Source organism: Gossypium arboreum, chromosome 9, assembly GCF_025698485.1.
Source record: "Gossypium arboreum isolate Shixiya-1 chromosome 9, ASM2569848v2, whole genome shotgun sequence".
Taxonomy (NCBI): domain Eukaryota; kingdom Viridiplantae; phylum Streptophyta; class Magnoliopsida; order Malvales; family Malvaceae; genus Gossypium; species Gossypium arboreum.
In genome coordinates, this window is record NC_069078.1 from 60,675,026 (window position 1) to 60,698,620 (window position 23,595).

The 23,595-nt window shown below is 31.9% G+C and overlaps 2 protein-coding genes across 2 annotated transcripts; one reads left to right on the top strand and one right to left on the bottom strand.

Moving 5' to 3' along the window:
- The first annotated feature begins 5,113 nt into the window (after nucleotides 1–5,113).
- Nucleotides 5,114–12,143, top strand: LOC108456761 (calmodulin-binding transcription activator 5). Its single transcript, XM_017755413.2, has 14 exons — nucleotides 5,114–5,338; nucleotides 5,497–5,606; nucleotides 6,234–6,359; nucleotides 6,910–7,025; nucleotides 7,562–7,650; nucleotides 7,813–7,858; nucleotides 7,980–8,097; nucleotides 8,238–8,357; nucleotides 8,436–8,494; nucleotides 8,884–9,279; nucleotides 9,422–10,119; nucleotides 10,512–11,058; nucleotides 11,193–11,501; nucleotides 11,581–12,143. Exons 2-14 carry the CDS (start codon nucleotides 5,543–5,545, stop codon nucleotides 11,626–11,628), a joined length of 2,736 nt encoding a protein of 911 aa, XP_017610902.1. The 5' UTR covers nucleotides 5,114–5,338; nucleotides 5,497–5,542; the 3' UTR covers nucleotides 11,629–12,143.
- A 1,785-nt stretch (nucleotides 12,144–13,928) lies between these two features.
- On the bottom strand, nucleotides 13,929–20,384 carry LOC108456762 (dihydrolipoyl dehydrogenase 2, chloroplastic-like). The gene is made up of 15 exons (XM_017755415.2): nucleotides 19,866–20,384; nucleotides 18,954–19,100; nucleotides 18,400–18,534; nucleotides 18,194–18,311; nucleotides 17,484–17,608; nucleotides 16,870–16,995; nucleotides 16,709–16,789; nucleotides 16,397–16,459; nucleotides 16,237–16,311; nucleotides 16,082–16,160; nucleotides 15,891–15,991; nucleotides 15,366–15,479; nucleotides 14,870–14,983; nucleotides 14,685–14,756; nucleotides 13,929–14,342 (listed from the first exon to the last, which is right to left on the bottom strand). Exons 1-15 carry the CDS (start codon nucleotides 20,160–20,162, stop codon nucleotides 14,289–14,291), a joined length of 1,701 nt encoding a protein of 566 aa, XP_017610904.1. The 5' UTR covers nucleotides 20,163–20,384; the 3' UTR covers nucleotides 13,929–14,288.
- Between the last annotated feature and the right edge of the window lie 3,211 nt (nucleotides 20,385–23,595).

A 23,595-nucleotide genomic window follows, 5' to 3' on the forward strand; every position in this document is an offset into this window, starting at 1 on the left:
TACTTGCAACTTATTTGATAGTACTTTAGTTTTTTTAAAATTTAAAAAACAATACAAATATACATTTATGATAGTTAAATTCATGCCAATTCCATTGGCAAAACATTAAATTTCCCATTCGACCAAAATTTTATTTTGGTTTTTTTTATACATTTTAATTTGATTATCTATGCTTTATTCCATCCATCATTGTAGATATTAATGATGTTGTTGATTGAGTTGGTATCATAAATTAACTCGATTCCAACTTAGAATCAATATATTCATTTAGTATTCTTATTCTAATGTATTTATGTGTTTAAATTTCGTTTTACTTACAATTTAATTTTTATTTTATTTTAATATCGTACATATTTCGTGAGTTATTATTAATTAATTTCAAAGTTATAGATTTCATTATTTATTGTATATTATTTTAGACACCCAAATCTATGTTCTAAATATGTAAGTTCCAAACATATACATATGTGATGAAATTTTAATATGTATAATTAATGCTATGAGTCAATTAGACATCAACTTAATAAAAATTACTTAAAAGTCTTATTTAATAAATAATTAAATATTAATATAATTGTATTTCCATCTTTAACTATTTTTATATGCATGCTTAAATAAAACAAATAAAAATATAATAAAGCCTAAAGAAAAGTTTATTTATAAATACTTTTCTAATGTATATGGGTGTAATGAAAATTTAGTAATAAATAAAATTAATAATATTTTAAATTAAAATATTAAAATTATTATTTTAATGAATTTGAATAAATACTTTTAAATATTTGATATTTAAATTGATTTTAATTTTGATAAGGATAATGTTAAATATTTGACTTAATTCAAATTTATTTTACTTATGTAGATAACCAAGTTTATTTTACGTGGCAAAATGAAGAACGTTGGACTGCATTGTGTATGTCAGCTAAACTTTTTAAAATAGAGGAGGGGGCAAGAAGGTTTATTTGTTTTATATAATATTAGGGATAAGAAGTGTGGGTAACAAAATTTGATTTTATATTAAATGAGTGTCTAACCGGAATTATATATATACAATATATTAGGCATAATGATTTTTTTGACTCTTCTACCTTATAAAAAGAAAAGTTATTTTAACTCTACATTTAATTTTTCATCTTTTTTAGTTATTAAATTTGTATCGTGTGTGTTAAACTCAAAAATACGAGAGGGGGAGTAAATTGGTATTTTAAAAATCTCAACAAATTTTTCTAAATGATAAGAGAATGAAAGAAAAGTTTGGATAATTTGATTTATAGTGATTCTGCCCCAATTGCCTATCTCCGCTCTCTTAGTATACCTTAACTAAGGATTTCTCAATTCGCTATATTTAAATTGATACATTTCAAGAACAAAGTATAACCTTTATAATCCGTATCTTTTTCACAAGGCTAAGATGGAACATTCCCCTTAGCTTTAATGGTTTAACTAGAACTCATTTTAGTTTTTGTGACTCAACTAAAATTCTTTCAATTTACAATTACTGAAATGAAAGAGAATAAATTACAAAAAGACCTTTACAATTTATATGTTTACAAAAATTAAAGTCTTAAAGAAATGAAACGAGGTGCCAAAAAATTTAACAATAAATTCATAGAGAATATTTTTAAGAGAAATGATTTTCAATTTATCTTGATGCTTGGATATCTCTTTTTGAATTTTGATTTTTTTTTTGAACAAATAAATTATAATGCGAATATATTATATCTTTTGATACATCACGTAAGATGTGTTAATACCTTAACCGGTAATAAGTATATAATATAGGGAATATATGCATATATGATTGAAGCCGACAAAAATTGTAATGTAATCAATCAATTTAGTGATGTCTTTTTGTTACTATATGCCTGATTTTCTTCAAATGTGGAGTCATTGTGGAGTAAGATCCATTATTCACCATTATTTTCTGACCAAAATATAAAATAGATTCATTATTGACGGTCCAAAAATGCCTCGTGACCAAAAATATAGATTGCAACCAAGTGTTGAATTTGCAAGTCGCCGTGTCACACTGTTATTTCTAGACTTAATGAGGGGTAATTTAGTAAAATTATATTGAATTTTAAATTTTTAAGTAGTTTATTATTCAATTTTATATTAAATTTAAAATTTTAAATTCAAGGAAAAAGAGGAGAGCAAAGAAAGGAGTTGGGAATTCGCTTTGTTCCTGTAAAACTTAGATACTTGTTCATTTATAAACATTTACATTTACTCTTTTTTTTTTTTTTTTTTTTTTAATTTCAATTTCAATTAAGCTTATTTTTATTTTGTAAGTTGAATTTAGTTGTAAAGGTTTAATTGAAGAGAAAGAGAGAGGGAAATGGTGAGTAGAATAAGTACAATACTGTTTAACATTGTATGTTGTTACCATGCATCAACTGAAAAGAAGGAAGAATATGAAATTGGAATCTGGGTTCCATCGGGTCTTCTTCAATATTTCATTTTTTATTGGAATTTAATTAATTAATAAAGATAATTAAATAAAAGGGAAAACTGAAATTGTCTTATTAAACTCCAAATAAACTTTTTGTTTGAAAATGTTAATAACAAGGCAAGCTCTTTTATCAAACCCCTAATTCACATGCAATTAAAATTTTTAATGAAAATGCAATGGGAAATGATAGGAAAGAACAAAATTGAGTCTTTCAATCTTGGAAATGCCAACCTTGCAAAATCACATAGTTGTCCTATTAATTTATATAGACTGATTTTGAAAATGAGTGTCAATTCACCTATGACAAGTGGAGAGTGAATGTAAAGAGAAAGAAAAGGAAGATACTCTAAGGTTGATATATAAGGGTTGCTAAGGAACTTAAGCTTATATAAGAGGGGTCACCCCCTTGTCCTGTAGTGGCACATAGTAGACAATATAGTGTCCAGCATGGTTGTGCGGGTTGATTAGGTGATAGTGCTATTATAGGTTAGTTGTTGCCGACTTAGACAAGGCTTACAAAGGGTCACTTGCAGACCGTTCCTTGCGAATTGCTTCTTGCAAAAGGTCATTCATAAACTGCCTAACAGCTTGTCATGTGTCATGCTTTAGTGGGGGTATAATAATTGCTCCCCATCCCTTGCACTTGAGAGGTGGGTTAGTGGCCTACATCGAGACTTTCCAAACAACTTTCCAATGCAAATGTTACAAAGGTGATTTGTGTCATGAAAGGATCACTAGGTGAAGAGTTTCGTTCTTTGCGCGTGACAATGATGTTTCAAGGGGAGAGGGTGCACCACCACATATTTTGAAAAAAGTGTATTAATGATGGAGTGTTTACAACTCATCATTGAAAAATAGTGTTAAAAGGTGCTTTTATTGTTGTGGGGGATCGACTACTTCTATAGAAGTCGTCAAAATGTTGTTTGCCAAACAGTCGACCGATCCCTTAACAATTGAAGGTATTGTCTTTGTGTTGGGTTTTGTCCCCAACCTCCATAAAGAGCTGTGTATAATTCACGGAGGGGGTGCCTCAATTGATAGAGATATGATTTGCAAGATATGGGAAAAGGTGTTAATACTATGCCTAATATTTATTAAGTAACATGCACGCGAAAATTTAGACCACCAAAGCTTAAAACAACATCCTTACGAAGTGGTTCTAATATAAATTTAAAGACAACATATTTAATAAGCTTAAAGAGTTTGTAATTAAATAAATTTTAAATAATAATAAAAATTTATAAAATTTATATTTGTTAAATTCAATCATAAATACATAAAAATGAAAAATAATATAATTGATTTTGTTTTACAAATTAAAATTTACTTCTCTTAAGAGTTTAAATCTATCAATTATATAATTGTATTTGTTTTTGGTTATATTGTTTTATTTTTATAAATAATTATTTACTATCATAAAAAAAATAAACGGTAAAATTTATTTTATTAAACTTTGCAATTATTTTAAAATTTCTAAAAATGTATTAGTATTATTATTTTATATATGGTATAGATATATATTAAACTTTGTCTTCTAAGTCATTATTTTATTATATTTATACTAGAATATTAAAAGATTTTAAATGTTGTATATTAAAAAGTTTGGTTTGCATGAGTTATCATGAGTTGGTTTAATATTTATATTTATTAAAAATTATGTTATCAATCGTTTTTATTCTTAAATATGTATTTAAAAGGTCAATGTGCAACTTACAAATTAATTTTGTATCTATCGTATTTAGCTTAGAAAAAATATTAATTAATTAAATTAATTAATTTTAGTTTTCCTATTTGTAATATTATACTTAAAGAGTGGTTTGTAAATCATGAGATACAGTATGGTGGTTGTTCATCTCATCTTTTAATTATAAACTTGGCGATTCTATCTTTATCCTATGACTAACCGTTTATCTCTCAAAAACTAACAACATGAGAAGAAGTTAGTCATTATTAATAGCAATCCATAACCCGATTCCAATAGAAGAAAAGTGATTTACATATTGATTTAGAGTTTATTTAAGATTTGTAATATAATAACATAGAAAATTTATTAATTATTTTTATTTCATTTTTAAATAATGTATTGAAAATGGTTGGCCTCACACATTGATTTAGGATCTATGTATTCACCAAGAAAACAAAATTAACTAAATATTTTATTAATACATCTAAGATCCATGTGAAAATGATTAAAATAATATGAATAAAATAATTTATTACTAAAATAATATTAGTTCAAAATTAATTATTGAAATAATATGATGTGGGCCTCCATTAATCTTCTTCTTCTTTTTTTTTTTTTGGTTTTCTGTAGTAAACATATTATTTCAATAATTTAATTTTGAATCAATATTACTTTAGTAATAAATTATTTTAGTAATTTTCTCAAGATCCATACTTGATATTCTCAAAAAAAAAAAAAAAAGAAAGATATTTTAAAGGAGATGATATGTTTGGTATAATATTCTAATTATTAGATTTAAAAAAATTAAGGATTTTATCTTCTACTAAAGAAGGTAAAAATTTGTAATCAAATTGTTGGACTAAGTTTAATTTGACTAATCTTTGAGAAAGTATTGATAACATGTTAAAATTAAAATTAAAAATATTATTTGTATATTAAATTATTATATGATTGAAATTAATTTTAATATTTACTTTCAACATATCAAAAATAGAACAAAAACAAATATATAAAAATAAAGAGAATAAAAAACAAATAAAACCTAATCAGTCTAAAACTAAGGCTGCCAAAATATTTTTGCAGCAAAATAATGGAGGTTTTTCCCATTTTTTAATAATTTTCTGATCAGCTCACTCTCTTCGTCTCCATTTTCGTCAGGCTTCCATTTTTCAAAGCTCAAAAACAGTCTCGATTTAAACAAGGTTAGGTTTTGGATTAAGTTTTTTTTTTTATTATTTAGTTTATTGATCGTTATTGTTATGTTTTCTTTCAACAATCTTGTTTTTATATGCGTTGAATTTTCTTGAATTCCACTTCAGTTTTTCTTTCTTTCTTTTTTTTTTTTTCATTTTTGTTTCAGTTGTTGGAACAAGCTGCTATATTGAAATTTCTCTCTGATTCCGGCTATGGACGTTGGCTGTTCGAGCCTGCTCGTCGGTTCTGAGATTCACGGTTTCCGTACCTTGGCAGGTGTTGTACGGACTTTTTTTTGTTAATTTCACTTTTGTATAGTTAAATTGGTGAATGTGTCTTTGATAATTGTAGTCTTACGTAGCAGTATTATTTATAAGCAGAACAATTTTGTTTTTAAAAATATTATATTTGAATTAAGTGATGGGTCAAAATAGATTTAAATTATAATAATTTTCAAAATCCATCATTTACTGTTACAAAACAATATAATTATATTCTGTTTAAATAATTACTTAATTTTTTCAATTTACCAAACAAAGCTAGGAATTGTTCTGTGAAGTATGTACTAGCTTGCTTGACCACTCAGTAAATTGTAAGGAGATATGACTTATTAGTTTTTGGAAGTAATTTCTTAACTTTTGGCTTTTATTTTGGCTTAATATCTTGAATAGTTGAAGTTCTTTATGAGTTTTTGATCTTTGAAAGCTGGAGAAGTGGTTATTTGCTTTGAAAACAAATTTAGATGAACAAAAATTTTATAAACTATTGCATTAAGTTACTTTGAGCTTCATGTGCTGTTAATTTTTTCTAATAATTTGTTAATGTCATGCTTTATACCATAGTTAAGCGTATGTTTCTCTTTTGCTAATTTTAGTTTTTATCGTCTTTCTGTTTGGAGGACAGATTTGGATGTTCAAACTATGATGGAAGAAGCCAAGTCTAGATGGCTACGTCCAAATGAAATTCATGCAATACTTTGCAACCACAAGTATTTCCCCATCTACGTGAAGCCGGTGAACCTGCCCAAAAGTAACTTCTGATGATAATCAGTTCCCCCTTCCCCTTCCCATTTTCTTTTTTTTTTTCTTGATTTCAGTGAAGCAACAAGCTAATCTATGTTTAATTGCTGAAAGGTCTGCTTAAAGAAATAAATGACTTAGCTTTACTGTTCTTTAAGTTCATACCGCCAGTTATGTTAATTTCTGCTAAGTTTATGTCAATAGTTAATAATAAACTTCCTTTTTTGTGAGTTAAGTTAGGCTTGGTGTTATTGCTATTTGTCTTTTGCTTCCTATTCATTATTAGCAAAAACCAAATGCATCAACTAAGCATAGGCATATTTGTTTAATCTAATGCAGTATTAATGGATTGCCACAAGTCAGCATTTTGTAAGAGAATGTCCTGTTGTATTACTTATGGCTTTAGGAAATTATTATTATTATTGTTATTTTTGGCTATAGACATTAGGAAATTATGACTTTGCTTTCAAATGAACAGTATGTTTCCTGTGTAACTTCCGTACTTAAAGTACTAAACAAGTATACTTATAGAATAACTAACTGTATTCTTGATGTTGTAGGTGGTACTATTGTATTTTTTGACCGAAAGATGCTCCGAAACTTCCGAAAAGATGGTCATAACTGGAAAAAGAAAAAGGATGGGAAGACTGTTAAAGAAGCTCATGAACACTTAAAAGTGAGATTTTCTTGTACCATAAGCCCTGCAAATGGCACAACCTGTTATTGATGGAGTTTGTTAGTCGTTATAGCTAGTTGAATAACTGCATTTCTCTGGAATTTTGAGATTCAAATTTTTGGTTTTGTAATTGTCCTTTCTCTTCTTTTACTCCTGTCATTGTTTATAAATATGCACAACATAATGTGGGAAATATTGTAAGATTCTGCTATTTTCATACACTGAAAACCTGCATGCTGTGTTCTCTTTGTGCATTAAAGATTATCCTATGGTTTACACTATTCTATTGCTAGTTTTTCCTTCATGGCTTGCAAGATTAGTTTTACTTTTGTAGAACCTTCTGGTGGGCACACTATGTGTTGGCTTGCATCTTCTTTTTTTTTTTTTTTAAATTTAATGTCCTCGCAGTAAATGAATGATGTTACTTTATCTCCAATGACTTGGGAATTTATGTTATTTGTTATTTTGACTGGCTAAAATATAATTACTTTGAGAAAACATAATCTGTTGGAATTTTATTTCATTCAACATTTCAGGTTGGTAATGAAGAAAGGATTCATGTATATTATGCACATGGCCAAGATAACCCTACCTTTGTTCGGAGGTGTTATTGGCTACTTGACAAGTATGTTGCTTAGATCTATAACTTTACATTGCCTATTTTTTCCCACCTATTTTGAGTTGAAAATTAAATCATGAAACTCACTCCTCTATCTCAAATTTCAGTCTATCTTAATAGACTGATCATGATTAGCCTGACCATCTATTATTATTTATTTTGCTTCAGGTCTCTGGAACACATAGTTCTTGTTCACTATCGTGAAACACAGGAGGTTGGTGTTAAGATAAAAAAAACTGAAATTTTGGAGGCACTTTCTCCTTGCAAAGCATTCTTTTATATTTTTGTACACCTTAGAGGCAGTTATTGGTTGACCTTTGTTGATTGTGGTACAGTCACAGGGTTCTCCAGCAACACCTGGGAATTCAAATTCCAGTTCAATAACTGATCAGTCTACTCCTTTAAATGTTATGGAAGAATTTGATTCTGGAGCTGGTAATGCATATTATGAAGGTGAGAAAGGACCTCTAGGTGATATTGACATTGACATTGAGTTATGCCAACAAGTTGTCAGCATAACATTGTTTATCATGTTTTTTGCTATACATAAATACTTCATGTTCTTATTGATTGCAATCCTGAAAAGTGAACAGAACCCGGTAATAGTGTTGATGTCAGAAATCATGAGATGAGGCTTCATGAGATTAATACACTTGAATGGGATGAGCTTCTGGTGACAAATGATAGTAATGACTCAACTATATCTAGAAGAGGTAACTTATTGGTTTCTATTTTAAACAATACCCCTTGTTCATTTGCTAAATTGTTAACTCACTCTATTTTGATGGCAGACAATAATTCTTGCTTTCAGCAATTGAACCAAACAGCAGGAAATGGCTTCTTAAATTATGTGAGCAGAACAATTTCATAGCTCTTTTAAGTTTCTAAATTTCTATATCTTTCTTAAGAAAAGAATTTTTTCTTAAAAAAAAATAAAATTGGTTCTTTCTTTATCCTAATGGCAACTTGTTTGACTTGTCATTGTAGGCAAATATACTTTATTGTTTGTCATCTAATCTTATATGTACTTTCTTCCCTACATATATAGGTTTTGTATGTGTCGAAGCATTTGCTTCGGCTTCTTTTAGTATTCATATCTTTTCTTTGTCTGTTTATCCTCTTTTTTAGATTCACATGTTAGTGATTTGTTTTTATTGTGAAGATCACTTAAATATTTTCCTTTTTAATATTTGGTTGCTCAAATGGTTGATAACCACCCAAGCTGCTTCACTTTTGCAGGGTGGCCCTATCTCAGCTGATAATTTATCAATGGAAATTTCTATGCTTGTTAATTTAGTTGAGCCAGTTGCTCAGAGTAATAATACTTACTTCAACACCCCAACGACTGTCTGTAATACAATATCTAGTAGCCAAATAAATCCTGATGTGCAGCAGAAAGACTCTATTGCCACAGGGGCCGGTGATCCATTGGACCTTTTGATCAATGATGGTTTAAATGGTCAGGACAGTTTTGGAAAGTGGATGAACTACACTATCACTGAATCCCCAGTTTCAGGAGACTCTATGCAAGAATCATCAGTTTCATCGGTTCAAGATTCCTTCACCTCTCCTGAGCACATATTTACCATAACTGAAGTCTCACATGAGTGGGCCTATTCAACTGAAAAGACAAAGGTTTTTTCTTAAAAAAATTCTTTTCTATCTCTCTGGGTTGTTAGAAATATCCCCACTTTTGCTGCAATGATTATTTATGATCATGGAATTGATGCTAGAAAATATTGATTTGAATAACAACTGTTTATCTATTAATTTGCAGATTTTAGTCACTGGATTCTTTCATCAAGCTTATCAACATCTTGTTAAGTCCAATTTGTTTTGTGTATGCGGTGATGTATGTAATCCAGCAGAAATTATTCAAGTTGGGGTTTATCGTTGTGTGTTACTGCAACATTCCCCTGGACTAGTGAACCTGTATATGAGTCTTGACGGCCATAAACCCATCAGCCAAGTTCTTAGTTTTGAGTATCGTGTTCCTTTATCACATGATCCGTTAGTTCCTGTGGAAGATGAGTCGAGGTGGAAGGAGTTCCGATTGCAGATGAGGCTTGCTTATTTGCTCTTCTCTACTTCCAAGAGCCTTAACATTTTATCGGGTAAAGTTTCACCAAATACCTTGAAGGAGGCTAAGACTTTTGCTCAAAAGACTACTAGCATATCCAATAGTTGGACATATTTGCTCAAGTCAATTGAAGAAAATAGAGCTTCTTTTACACAAGCAAAAGATGGTTTATTTGAAATTGCTTTAAAGAACAGACTCAAGGACTGGCTGTTGGAAAGAATAATTGAAGGCTCTAAAATAACCGACTTTGATACTGAAGGTCTAGGAGTGCTTCATTTATGTGCCATCCTTGGGTATACTTGGGCTATTCATCTATTTTCATGGTCTGGCTTGTCACTGGATTTTCGTGATAAACGTGGATGGACAGCTCTTCATTGGGCAGCATATTATGGGAGGCAAGTTCGTTTTACGTCATTCTTAACATTTATATGCTGGCCGTATATTTTAAGTCTCAAATTTTCTGAGAACTGGAATGCTTTAAGTAATTCTTATTGTTCTAAGCTATAATACTGAGGCTGCCTAAGGCGTCTGTGTCAGCGATTCTTAAGTTCGCATCTTAGTTGATAACGCATTTCTTTGTTCCTTTCCTTTGGAGTATGATGAAATTTAATGGCGTTGAATCAGTGTTTTGTCTCCACATAAACCTATTTTTGTTTGTAATTTGTTTGCTGGTGTATGCTCTTGTCCAGAAATTGAACTTATGTTTTTCTTTTTCATTTTCTTTTACCTTCGTCGATCTTGAAACAGCTTCGAATTGTATATCTGATCGCAAAAAATCCCCATCCAGGGAAAAAATGGTTGCTGCTCTTTTATCTGCAGGGGCAAAGCCAAATTTGGTGACAGACCCCACCACCCAAAATCCAAATGGTTGCACTGCTGCTGACCTTGCATCTTTGAAGGGTTATGATGGGCTAGCTGCTTATCTTTCCGAAGAGGCTCTCGTGGCACAGTTCAATGAAATGGCTGTAGCTGGAAATGCTAGTGGCTCTCTAAAAACCAGTAGAACAGAAGTAACACACACTGATACCCTTAACGAAGATGAGTTATATTTGAAGGAAAGTTTAGCAGCTTATAGGACTGCTGCTGATGCGGCTGCACGCATTCAGAATGCATTCAGGGCGCACTCCTTGAAAATACGAACTAAAGAAATTGAGTCTTCCACTCCAGAGGATGAAGCACGAAGTATAGTTGCAGCTATGAAGATTCAACATGCCTTTCGCAACTTTGAGACCAAAAGAAAGATGGCTGCTGCTGCCCGGATTCAATATAGGTTCCGAACTTGGAAAATTCGTAAAGAGTTCCTTAATATGCGCCACCAGGCTACCAAAATCCAAGTAATTATTCTCCCTTTTCTTCTTACTATTCTATTCATGAGTATATGTATAGATATGTATGTGTGTGCGCACACGTGACTGCTTGGAATAGAAACGATTATTCGACCATTGACATTGCATGAAAACTAATGCAGGCGGCTTTCCGGGGCCTCCTAGTAAGGAGGCAGTACCGCAAGATTACCTGGTCAGTTGGTGTGCTTGAGAAAGCAATTCTGCGGTGGCGATTAAAGAGAAGAGGTTTGCGTGGGCTACAAATTAACACAGTTGACACGGTCACAGAGCAAAGGCCGGAAAGTGACACTGAAGAGGACTTCTACAGAACCAGCAGAAAACAAGCTGAACAACGCGTCGAGAAAGCTGTTGTTCGAGTTCAAGCTATGTTTCGCTCAAAGAAAGCACAAGAAGACTATCGGAGAATGAAGTTGGCTTATGATCAAGCAATGGTAAGTGAATCGTCTGTAACCCGAAAGAGGTTGATTCTATTTTGTTCATCAAGTTACCTACAAAATTCTGTTTTTGCAGTTGGAATATCAAAGCCTCCGGGACCCTACTTCCTGCATGGATGCATGAAGACATAGACATTCAGGATTTATCACATGGACATTGAGGATGTGTTTGTAAATGCAACCGACGTATACCAGTAACCTTCTAACTGTTTCAAAGAGTTTGAAGTGTGAGGTAAGTGATTGCGGATCCGTAATTGTTTTCGTTGGGGTTATGGTAGGACATACAAGTTAATAGTTGAAGTAGCTTAGGACCTAGGTGAAACCTTGGTTTTAGGGTATTGGATTTTGTGATGGTTATACCCACTAAGATGTTGACCTAAGTGCAGGGTTGCATGTATATTAAAAGTAACAAATCTTATTATAAGTGAAATAGATGGATTTTGATCAGGATATAATGAATTTGCTATTTAATGGGACAAATTCATTATATGTTTGGGAAGATTAGGTTTTTCACTCAGCCCAATAGGCCTAGGCCTTAGATTAGGGTTGTTTGTCGAAGTATTATTTATAAATTGTTAAAAGAACAATAATTGGATTATGATTTCCAATTGATGAACCGGGTTTATTTTAGACCAAAAAGGTCCTCAATGTTTGCGTTTTTTTATTTGAGATTTCACTTTTGAGCCGGTTTAATGGAAAATGTTTTATCGACGTGGCTTTTGATATGGTGGAAAAATCCAAAAAATATATTTACAAGAACAAAATCTAGGGAATCAAAAGCCAAGGTGGCTGATGAGATGAATTTCAACCTTAATTGAATCTGGCAAAAGGTCGAAATCTTTAAGCCCAAAGCATAACCCATAAAAATTATGTTACAGTTTTTTATTTATAAATAATAATTTTCTAAAATTATGATAAAAATTTATATTATTTATAAGAAGCGATATGAAAATTTTGAATAATTTATAACATTTTTTTACTTAATTTAAGTATTATAAAAGAGATATAATTTAACATAAGTCTTTCTTTAAATTAAGTTCATACAATTTTTATAATTAAAATTACAAATTATTTTGCATTGTGAACCCAAATATTATAAGGTTGATGCTAATCGTGCAAATAGAAACGGTTTTCTTGCACAATATCGTGAAATATGATACCATTTAAGAAAATGATGTCAAACAAAAACATCATAGATAGTTTGCAAGCTCTTTAGGTGGAGATATTTAAGAGAATGGTTGAGAAGACATTTGTTGTTTAAAAAAAAAAAATTTCTTATTAACATCACCTTAGTAACAAGGTTGGATCATGCTAACATATTGCATATTTCTCAACTTCAATCATAGATGGAATTGAGAGTTTCATACTTTGAAGAAGAAGATTTTGATAATATTAATGATGGTGGATTTAAATTCAGATGATGTTGAATTTAGCCAATGACTAACATATGATGATAAGAAGCATATGTTAAATATTAAAAAGAGAATAACCCAATAAATATGCACTAGAACAATTAGATAAAATTGCATATGATGTTTATTTTTCTTGTTATTTTATTAGTAATCATATTAGGACCTTTTAGACCGACAAAATACATATGGATTATTTTTATCATATTAATAATTTTTATTTTTAAAAATATAAATCATGTAAATATATTAATTATAATTTGTACCATTAAACATGAACTAGAAAATTGCTATTTAATTTAATTGCCAAACAAACTTAAAATCAAATTTAATTTAATCAATAGAAAAGAAAATGACATAGTTGAGGTATTTAAATAAATAAAAGAATATTAGACATGAGATCTTTTTGTCAAGGTATCACTTACACGTCGAACAATTTAGGCAAATTTAATCTCATCAAAATTTAATTGTTGTACTTTTATTTTTCTATTTTAAATTCACGTAATTTGATTTTTTAAAATTTTTTATAACATTATTATTTAATCTAAATAAGAATTTAACGGTTCTAGTTTGGTTTGGATTCACTGAACCCAGATTTGGCTTTTGGCTTTTGGCTTTTTTTATTCGGTGATTTGCCTGTCCTTTTTCGGTCACCATTTTCTTCCCCAGAAAATCAAACAGTTGACGTTTACTATCAAAAATATTTTTAAAAAATTAAAAAATCAAGATATAAAAAAAAACATTTCATTACAACTTTGTGTAGCACAGATGGAAAAATGAGATTGACCTTTTATTTATTTATTTAAATTTCATTATTTTTATAGTTTTAATATATATATTTAATACATTCTTCTTTTTTAACATTTTAATAATATTTTGAATGGTTAGAGTGTTTAATATTTTTGAATTTTATAATTTTTCTATAATTGTATTAATTCAGCATAGAAAGAATAGGTTAATAACCATAACAGCCAATGATAGTTCCAACTTTGATGTTTAAAGACAAATAGATCCATTTTTCTCCAACAGACTTTCTTATCCTTTATACAATATTTTTATAATGCCAATGTGATTATCTAGTTCCAAAAGGACAACAAGGATGTTCCTTATCCTACTTTTAACGCCTCCAAAGCCTCTCTACAAGGGACAAGGAATAGCAACTTACAACATATAATTTATCATCACATCACAACAGCTTCATAAACAAAGACACAGCTGCTAAAACACTATAAGCACAACCATGATTAACATGAAAAATTTCCTCTCCCGCTTTGGCTGCTGTGTCGATGTCTATCGCCAACAAGGGAAATGAGGTTCCTCGATACTCCCTAATACAAAGTTGTTCAAAAAATTATATACGGAGGCGTCGAGAAGCTTATGCGGCAACTGGTTCACTTATTGGGCTACTAGTTGATGCAGGGGCTTTAACCTGGTCAACCAATAAAATCAAATTGCATGTTGAGAGGTTTGTTGTGCATCTGATTTGGAGTAATGCAAATATCTATGCCCTATGCTGCCCTAACTCTTCATTTTTCTCAAAAGTTTTCATGTCCAACACCTGTATCCAATGCATATGATAATCCAAGGATCGTTCATCATATGGAAAAACTTCAAAATATTTGAACATACCCATATTTGACACATCCTTATCCAACACTCAGGACTCAAGTCCAAGTAACAGTTTATGCCTTGTCAGTGCATAATCACAAAATCTTATGAGGTAAAAGTTCAGTAACTCTTGAGAGCAGTGTAAGAAGGATCCAAAACTCACCTTTGCTGATTTGAATAGTTCATCAAGAACTTCCGACAATGTTGGATGTGCGTGAACTGCGAATTTGATGTCCTGAATGGTGAAAACAAACACTCATAAGTATTTATGATTTAAAAGCTTAACCGAGCTTCCAGGAAAGAGAAGTGTGAAGCCAAAATATTTTGGTTTTCACACACAAGACCCACCTGGATTCGTGTTCCTAAAGCTATGGCATTTGATGCCTCATGGATAAGGTCCGCTGCATGCAAGCCAAAAATATGAACTCCAAGAATCTCTCCATTGTCAGGTCTGTAAATCAACTGCATGGAAATAACTTCCGCAAAATTTAGCAACTATACCAACAGATTGAGATGAAGTTCAAAAGAGAAAAACAAAAGCAAACAAAAGGATGAAAAGAGACCATAGTCCATTGTTGATTCTAGCTCTATCAAAGAAATCAAACTTCTTTCCTCAATACTTTTATTTTAAGAATTCAGCCCCTATATATCTTATAAGTTTCAATTAGTCATTTTTTAGAACTGATAAATATTTGTTTCCGGCACTTTGTGAAAATTAGGAAATAACCTTTTGTATAATGGAGAACCATGTGAAAGAAATGAAAACAACCCATTGATCATCTATTAATATCGTTAAAATGTTCATTGATTTAGTTACTGTTCAAGTAAGGTCTCAAGAAATAACCTTTGCAAGCCCCTCGCCTTCGTTTTCTGCCTGTGCCTTTGTATTAGCCTTGAAACTTGTTTTGGCAACACTTATTTCAAACCCTTCCTTCTCAGCTTTCTCTCTTGCTTGAGGCTGTGAAGTTATAGCATTGTCAAATTTTCAGATATTTTACAGCATGTGTACAATTTTAGGTAAATGAAGGAAAGCACTGAAATGGTGAAAAAAACATAAATGGGGCAACTTTTGTAACATCTAGCGTGTGTGTAATTTCTCGTGTCATAATCTTGTTTAAGATATTTTAATTTGACAAGTTAATAATTTTTGTTATATAGATTTTGACATGTTCATATATTTGTGTTATGTTCGTATACCTTTTTGTGACGTGTTTCATGTACCATTTTAGATATTTTTTCTATGTTGATGTCATGATCAACATTGTCAGGTCTAATCAATGGCAATAATATTATGCTAAAATGGAAAAACTGAACCAATTTAACTTAATAATAAATCAGAAATTGAGGGTGTTTGCAAGTCGGTATTCACCTCTGTCAAACCAACCATGCTTATTTCAGGGTGAGTGAAGCAAGCTGCTGGGACACTGAGGTGATTAAGCACGTGATCTCTTCCAGTGACTTGTTCGACGACTGCATCAAGATATTTAAGCAAAAGATAAAATGGATCCAAATGAAAATATCAGCTACGAATTAGCAAAGAATAAGTTAGCAGGCACTTACCCGAAATTCCTTGTGCACTTGCTGCATGAGCAAGCATCATTTTACCATTTGCATCACCAATGCAGTACAGGTGAGGAACCTAGCATTCGAACTCTAAATGTTTGTTGAAAGTCAACAAGGGAAAATATACAGTCAGAAATATTTTTCAAACATACCAGATTCCCATTTGCATCAATTACTCGCATTCTCTCATCAACAGGAACGAAACCCCTTTGTGTCACTACATTAATCTGATCAAAAGGAATACATAAATTTAAATCCATTTCCTTTTAATGAACAATCTCATATAATCCTATGATATCCATGAAGACATACATTCTCCAAGCCGAGACCATTAGTGAATGGAGCCCTTCCAGTAGCAATCAAGGCTGCATCTACCTGTAGCAAATGACAGAAAAAGGGTCACTCAAACAGATACCATTGACCTCAATCAAGCAGAGCCACAACTAACAAATGGGAAAAGCAAATAGAAGATAACAGGGATATAGATTTGACATCAGGAAAAGCATCATATGGCAGAAAATTCAGTACATGATAACATTGTCTATAAAGAAAATATGCTGCCATAACTACCAAACAGAAAAGGCATATTCCAAGAATTCCACACAAAAGAACATATGCACATACCTCCAAAGTGTCTTTGTGTTCCTTAGTCTTGGCGTCAGTAAGCTCAATAATAACAGGCTTTCCATCCCTTGCAGGAGTGATCTATAAATAACAAGAAAGTAATCAATAACCGTTTATTGAACAGCCAGCTAGAATGCACAAAGATTTAAGCAGTAGAATGCCTTGGTTGCAAACACTCCGGTATGGTAGTCAATTTTCCTTGGGTTGATCAGAACCCTTTGGGCCAACTTACTAATCTCAGGATCAAACCCGGGCATAAGTTGATCTAGAGCTTCAATAAAAGTAACCTGCACACACCATTTATATAAGCTTTGTTGTGTTAAAAAAAAGACTTTGGGGCATTTAAATTATGCTATAACTTTGTAATAGGGATAAACAATAACAAAAGGCAAATAGAGATTTCAGTGACTAAATCCCGTGGTAAATGGTTATTTTTCCATGTATGAATTGGATCAAAGAGAATATATCAATATAGATATATGGAAATGCTTTATGCGGTCTATGTTAGCTCGCAGTCATTTTGTACACAATAGAAGTCGGCAAAGAGTAGAGATCCTCCCAGCTTGGAGTTTCAATGACAGCATAGATTAATCCTAGAGTATAGAAGCATAACTTCAATGCAATCTTCATCTCGAAGACTTATAGATTTCAGGTGAAAGACACATAAAATCTAAAGCATAACGTAAATGTACAGTCCTTTAATCCTCAAAGAGATTCCTGTATTCATTTCATAAAAAATGTACAAAGGTAAAAAAAGAAAAGAATGAGGTGTCACCTCACTGCCAAGTGCAGTGTATACATCACTAAATTCAAGACCAATATAACCACTTCCTACGATCGCAATCCAATCAGGAACAAACTCCAATTTCAAGGCATGGTCACTAGTAATAACAGTCTTCCCTGCAGGTTATGATTAATAATTAGAGAATGAGAGAGAGAGACAGGAAAAAAAATAAAAATAAAGAGGAAAGAACACTATAACAATAACAACACAGAATATTACATCCATGCAACTCATGCATCCTTCTCTAAAAGTTAAAGTCCACAAGTTTCTCCTGAAGCAAATTTCTGTCAGGTTGCTAGTTGACAGATATAAATTATTTGTTAATAAAATTTAACCCTGTGATCAGTTCCCATAAAATCTACGGAAGACTAGGATTAGAGTTCCAGTTTTCAGGCCATATCGTCTATATGTAGCAGATGCAGAATTCCCATTGATTCGGCAGCACTTGATAACTAGGAAATTGTTATCCAAACTTTTGTTCCCACATTTCACTCGGTTGAACTGATGCATGTGTTCTTGTTACATAACATATGACCACTCAAAAATCTCATGCATGTTGTCCCAGATAGTGATTAAAATGTAAAAGAGGACGAAGATAGACAATATCTGATGTATCATGGGTAGTGTAGTAATGGCATTAAATGCCTATGCTGCCTTAGAATTTTAATGGAAAACCAAGATCTCAAAGACAAAAACTATACCATCAACTTCAATGCCCTTGGGAACAAAAGGGACGGAACCAGTAGCAATGATGATATCTTTTGCAGTTACTATGTTGTCAGTGAAACCAACCTTCCCATATTTCACTTTTTGGGGACCCTAAATACACATACAGAAAATTAAGGATACTTGAGATGATAAAACCTATAGAATATGGATTTTATTACATAAAGTATGTTAGGCTTACCACAATAGTACCAAAACCAGTTAAAATGTCTACCCCAAGCGCCTTCATTGAATTAGTCAAATTGCTTCGAATTTTTGAAGCAAGATTATTTGCATGGCCAGCAACTCCCTGTCTGTCGTATCCAGCAGCAGAAACCTACCATATGTAACATGAAGAACAGCACAGAAGGAAATAATCAGAGGATGACAGATGCTGAACTCAGCTCATAAACTGAAGCTCAAATTAAAATTAGGAGAGTATCAACATTTTTTTTCAGTTAGGAGCATAAATGCATGTCAGTTTAAATGCAAATACTGATATATTTTGAAACAATGACATGCTATCTTGCTCCAACCCTTCAATTTTCTTGAAGCACTCATTTCTGACACGAGCTCAACACAACAATATGGCGAAATCACCTCCAAGGATCCTCCAAATACATGAAAAAATTTAGAAAAAATCTGACCATATCCTTGTTGGGCACATACCGTTGTCCAATACTCACTAACATAGAAGTCGTGTGCCTCAGCTTAAGTCTCAAACAAGCAATCATAACAATTCAATCTTATTATTACCTGTAAGCCCAAAGCTTTCATGTGATGCTCACTTTGAAGTTCACGCATCCTACCACTAACAGCCAAGAGAGCTTTCGAAGGAACACAACCTCGGTTAACACACGTTCCTCCCACTACATCGCCTTCAATAATAGCAGTTTTCAAACCCTGCAATTACCAGAGCATGACAAGAAAAATTAAAGCAGGAATCAAATTATAAGTATTAATTGCATGAAAAATAGGAAAAACAGCAATCAACTATCAATGTACCATTGATCTTCACTTATAGCAGGAAAAACAAATATAAACAACTGAAAAATTACAGAAGTTTGTCTATAAATAATTACATTTCCAAAGAAGTTCTGCTAAACAACCAGGTAAAAGGCCACTGAGAGAAAGGAAGTAAGTTTCAGGCTTTCAGCTAAAAGATAAAGCCATATAGCGTCAAACTGAGTGAAAAAAACATAATGAAATTAAGTTTCAGCTAGAAGATAGAGCTGAATAGCATCAAAACCAAGTGAAAAACATAAAAATTTTCAGTTTCAGATAAAACATAAACTAAATAGCGTAAAAAATGAGTGAAAAAAAACATAATGATTTTCAGTTTCAGCTAAAAGGTAAAGCTTAATAGCGTCAAAATTGAGTGAAAAAACAAAACGGTTTTCAGTTTCAGCTAAAAAGATAAAGCTAAATAGAGTCAAATTTTAGTTAAAAGTACATTAAGATTTACAGTTTCAGATTTTCAGCTCAAAGATAAAGCTAAATAGCGTCAAAATTTTGTGGAAAAAAATAAAGATTTTCAGTACAGATAAAAGATAAAGAAAATAGCATCAAAATTGAGTGAAAAAGACGTAAAGATTTTCAGTTTCAGTTAAAAGATAAAGATTAATAACGTCAAAATTGAGTGGAAAAAAATAATAAAATAAAAATGACCTTCTCGACAGCATGCAATGCAGCTCCATGGCCACCGACGCCGGCGCCGATGATAATCAAATCATAATCAAACGATTTTGGAGGAGTTCCATTGTTTCCAGTTGAAGCAGAGATTCTCTTGGAACGTCCACGAGTCGAGAGTCGAACTCGACCAGAACTCGACCGAGTCAAAATAGAAATCCCGAAAGCTTCCCTTCTGAGTCCACAGAAGCGGAGATTGATGGGAGATTGAGAATGGAAGGCGTAATTAGTTGTAGGAACAGTGGTAGCTCGAGAGAAAGATAAAGTGGAATGCATGCTTTATTGCTTTTTTCTTGTCTTCTGTTTGGCAAGCAAGAAAATGGGAGAGACAGTGTGAATGAGAGATATAGTAAGAGAGGGAAAGGGAAAGGGAAAGGGCGTGGTTTTGCTTTGACAAGTACGTCTGTTGGAGTGAGAGGGATAGGGATAGCATAGTTATCCAAGCCTATTGTTCATTGATCCTACATTACTCCAATTTAACTCCAAAAAATGATTTATAACTTATGCTGATATAGTTTTGGGTAAACGATGTTGTGGAAGTTTTTTTTCTTAGCTTTGAGACTTGAAGGAATTTTTTAATAGTCGAGTTTAATGATTAAATTATAAAAAAAAATTAGTTAAGGGATGAAAATGAATGAAGGTATTATAAATAAGACAATATGAAACATGTTTTTCATAGCATAACTTAGCTTATAATAATCAAATCACAAAATATCCTAACAAAAGAATTTTCAAAATTTAAATTTTTTTTACTAATTCATGTACTATTACGCTCCTTCAAGTTTTAAACAAATGTTCTGTTTTATAATTCTACTCAAAAAATAATTTTTTAAGTGAAACGCATCAAGGTGGTCCGTTAGAAGATGTCTGCCCAAAGTTTATCCACCAAATGATTATTTGCTGCACGTTCTTATTACATTATTATTATTCGCCCAAACAATCTGCATTTATAAGTCCGCCAATTGCCCAAAATGAGTTAACCTATTTAACATATGCAGGTATTTCCATTTCAAGCGTACTAATTGTCTACGCCAACATTGAACAAGCATCACGAAAGAGTACATATGTATACACAAAACATTTAATACATCATCATTCAGTTCATTTTCAATTTTACTAAGTAGACCGTATATACATGTCACTAGACCCAACGTAGAGTTAAAATAATTCCATCAAAACAGAGCTGGATAGTGTGAGTTGTGGATTAATCCACCTGTCAAGTTCTGCCAAAATCTCTACAAGAAGAGAAAAATTAAAAGGGGTAAGCACTAAATATGCTTAGTAAGTTCGTAAGTTTAAAACATTAAACTCACCTTGCAAAACATTTGTCCATATATGTTTAACCTGACTACATTCTCTATCTTGCCAACACATTCCACATATACAAGGTGAAAATATCGTATTCCAATATATAATGTATCCCAACCATTTCATTACTCATTTATACCTTATTTCAATTCATATAAATCATACCATCAAAATTTCTATTCTAGAAACATTCAACCTGATGAATCAATATAAACAGAAAAGAATATGCGAGTAACCATTCAATAATACGTCAATTTGCTCATAAGAGCTTTCCAACCGATAACATGTCAGATGCACATAGTGCAAAGCCCATAGACTAAATAATCTCTCTCAATAACACGCCGAATTGCTTATAAGAGCTTTCCAACTGATAGCATGCTATACGCACATAGTGCAAAGCCCATAGGTTAAATATTCTCCCCCAATAACACTTCAGATTGCTCATAAGAGCTTTCCAACCAATAACACGCTAGATGCACATAGTGCAAAGCTTGTAGGTTGAATATTCTCCCCCGATAACACGCCAGAATCTCTGAAAAGATTAAATTGGAAATCCGCAACAAATACAAGATTCCAAAAAGCTTCAGTAAACTTTCTTCATCTTTTTCACATCTCCCTTTATCTCGTACAACACACAAATACCCCTATTGGCATGCCAATTGTATCATTTGTTCATTTGGGCAACACACATATAACCAAACTTTCCTTTTACCATTTTAAACTTTTTCTCTTTTTTATCATACCAGTTTACTGAAATTTTCTTTATAAATTCCCATTCAAATATTTCATAATTAAACATAGCAACACCATATGAATTTACCTAGTACAGTAGTAAAAATTAAACATCAATGATCAATTCGTAATCTTTCATTTTCCTCTGTTATCTAATAGTTGATTTGATTCTCGATCTATACATTAATACATTTGATTCATTAATGACAACACTTCATGTGACATCCCAAATTTTAGCTTAAAATTTTGTGAAATTATTTCAAAGATGAGTGAATAGCCCAGTGGTTAAAAGAAGAATAAGAAAGTAAGATAATTAGATCAAGGTCTCAAGTTTGAATCCCTCATTTTTCCTTATTTTTGTGTTGCCCATATCTAGGAAAACAAGGTATAAATATCACTTATATATTTTTTCAGCTTTTAATCAATTCTTTCAGCCCTATCCGCCCTCCCTCTTCCTCTCTTTTTCTTCTCTTCAATTTTTCTCTTCTTTTCCTTTGTGTGTCGTCACCCAAATCACCAAGCTTCATCACCTATTTTTTCTTCCTTTTGCAACAGGTTTTTGCACAATCCCCCTCCTCCCATTTGCTGACATTTTTATATATTTTTCTGGCCTTAAATATGCAACTATTAGCACCTAAAATCGGTCTCCATTTTTGTCCAAAGGACACCATTGTCGTCACTTCTTTCTAGCTAGAGTAAGTGTCATTTTTCTTTTGTTTTCTTGACGGATTTTTCGATAAAATATTTATATTTCCATATATGAAATTTTAAAGATTTTTAAGGATTTAAACGATGAATTTCCAGCTTTTAAAACCCAATCTTATTGAGGCCCAAAACCACCCAAATGGCTGCCTATGGTGGAGAGAGCACCGCTCCTAGGTCCCTCAAAAGGGGGCTGTTATTTTCAATAATTTTTACTATTATTTTAGCAAATTTTGGATTTCTTGAAACCCTTTCTAAATAGCCTTTAGTCATATATGACTTAGAGAATTCGATCTTGATCGTTCGACAACTCAGATCTGACAAATCGGGAAGCGTAAGTGTGATTGGTTGTGAGTTAATACGTAGTTTTGACTCAACTGTTAGGGAAGTTTTTTTGGAAAAATCGCATTTTTATGGGAACTTTAAGGCATATTCTCAATAGGTAAAGGTGGAGAGTTGAATCACAAAACTATGGTTTCATATTCTACTCAATGAGACTTTTACAATTGTATATCATATGCTTAAAATGGTTGAGTAATGAATGAGAAATTGATGGTCAAAGAAAGCTACTTGGAAATATTATTGAGGAAAAGTAAATGATTAGATCCCACATTGGGTAAATACCAAAGTGTGAGATGTGTTTATATATGTGAACCCTCTTGAAGGGTAATTGAATGACTAAGCTTGTAACCTTGCCTCGTGCGCAAGGGGTGTAGGTCCAAACCCGACAGGGTTGGGGCACACCCGCACGAAGTGGACGACGCACAATGTCCAATCCGATTGGGCCCAAATGGGCTTGCGGATATTTCAAGCCCAATATAAATTTATTTTTCTTCAGCAGACATAATCTGCTTATATATGGACAGTATCCGATTCTAATCAAATTGATTTAATTTTTTAATTAAATTGATTTTTTGGCTCATTAATGACAGATTTTGTGGTTATTTCCAAATTTCTACCATCCTAA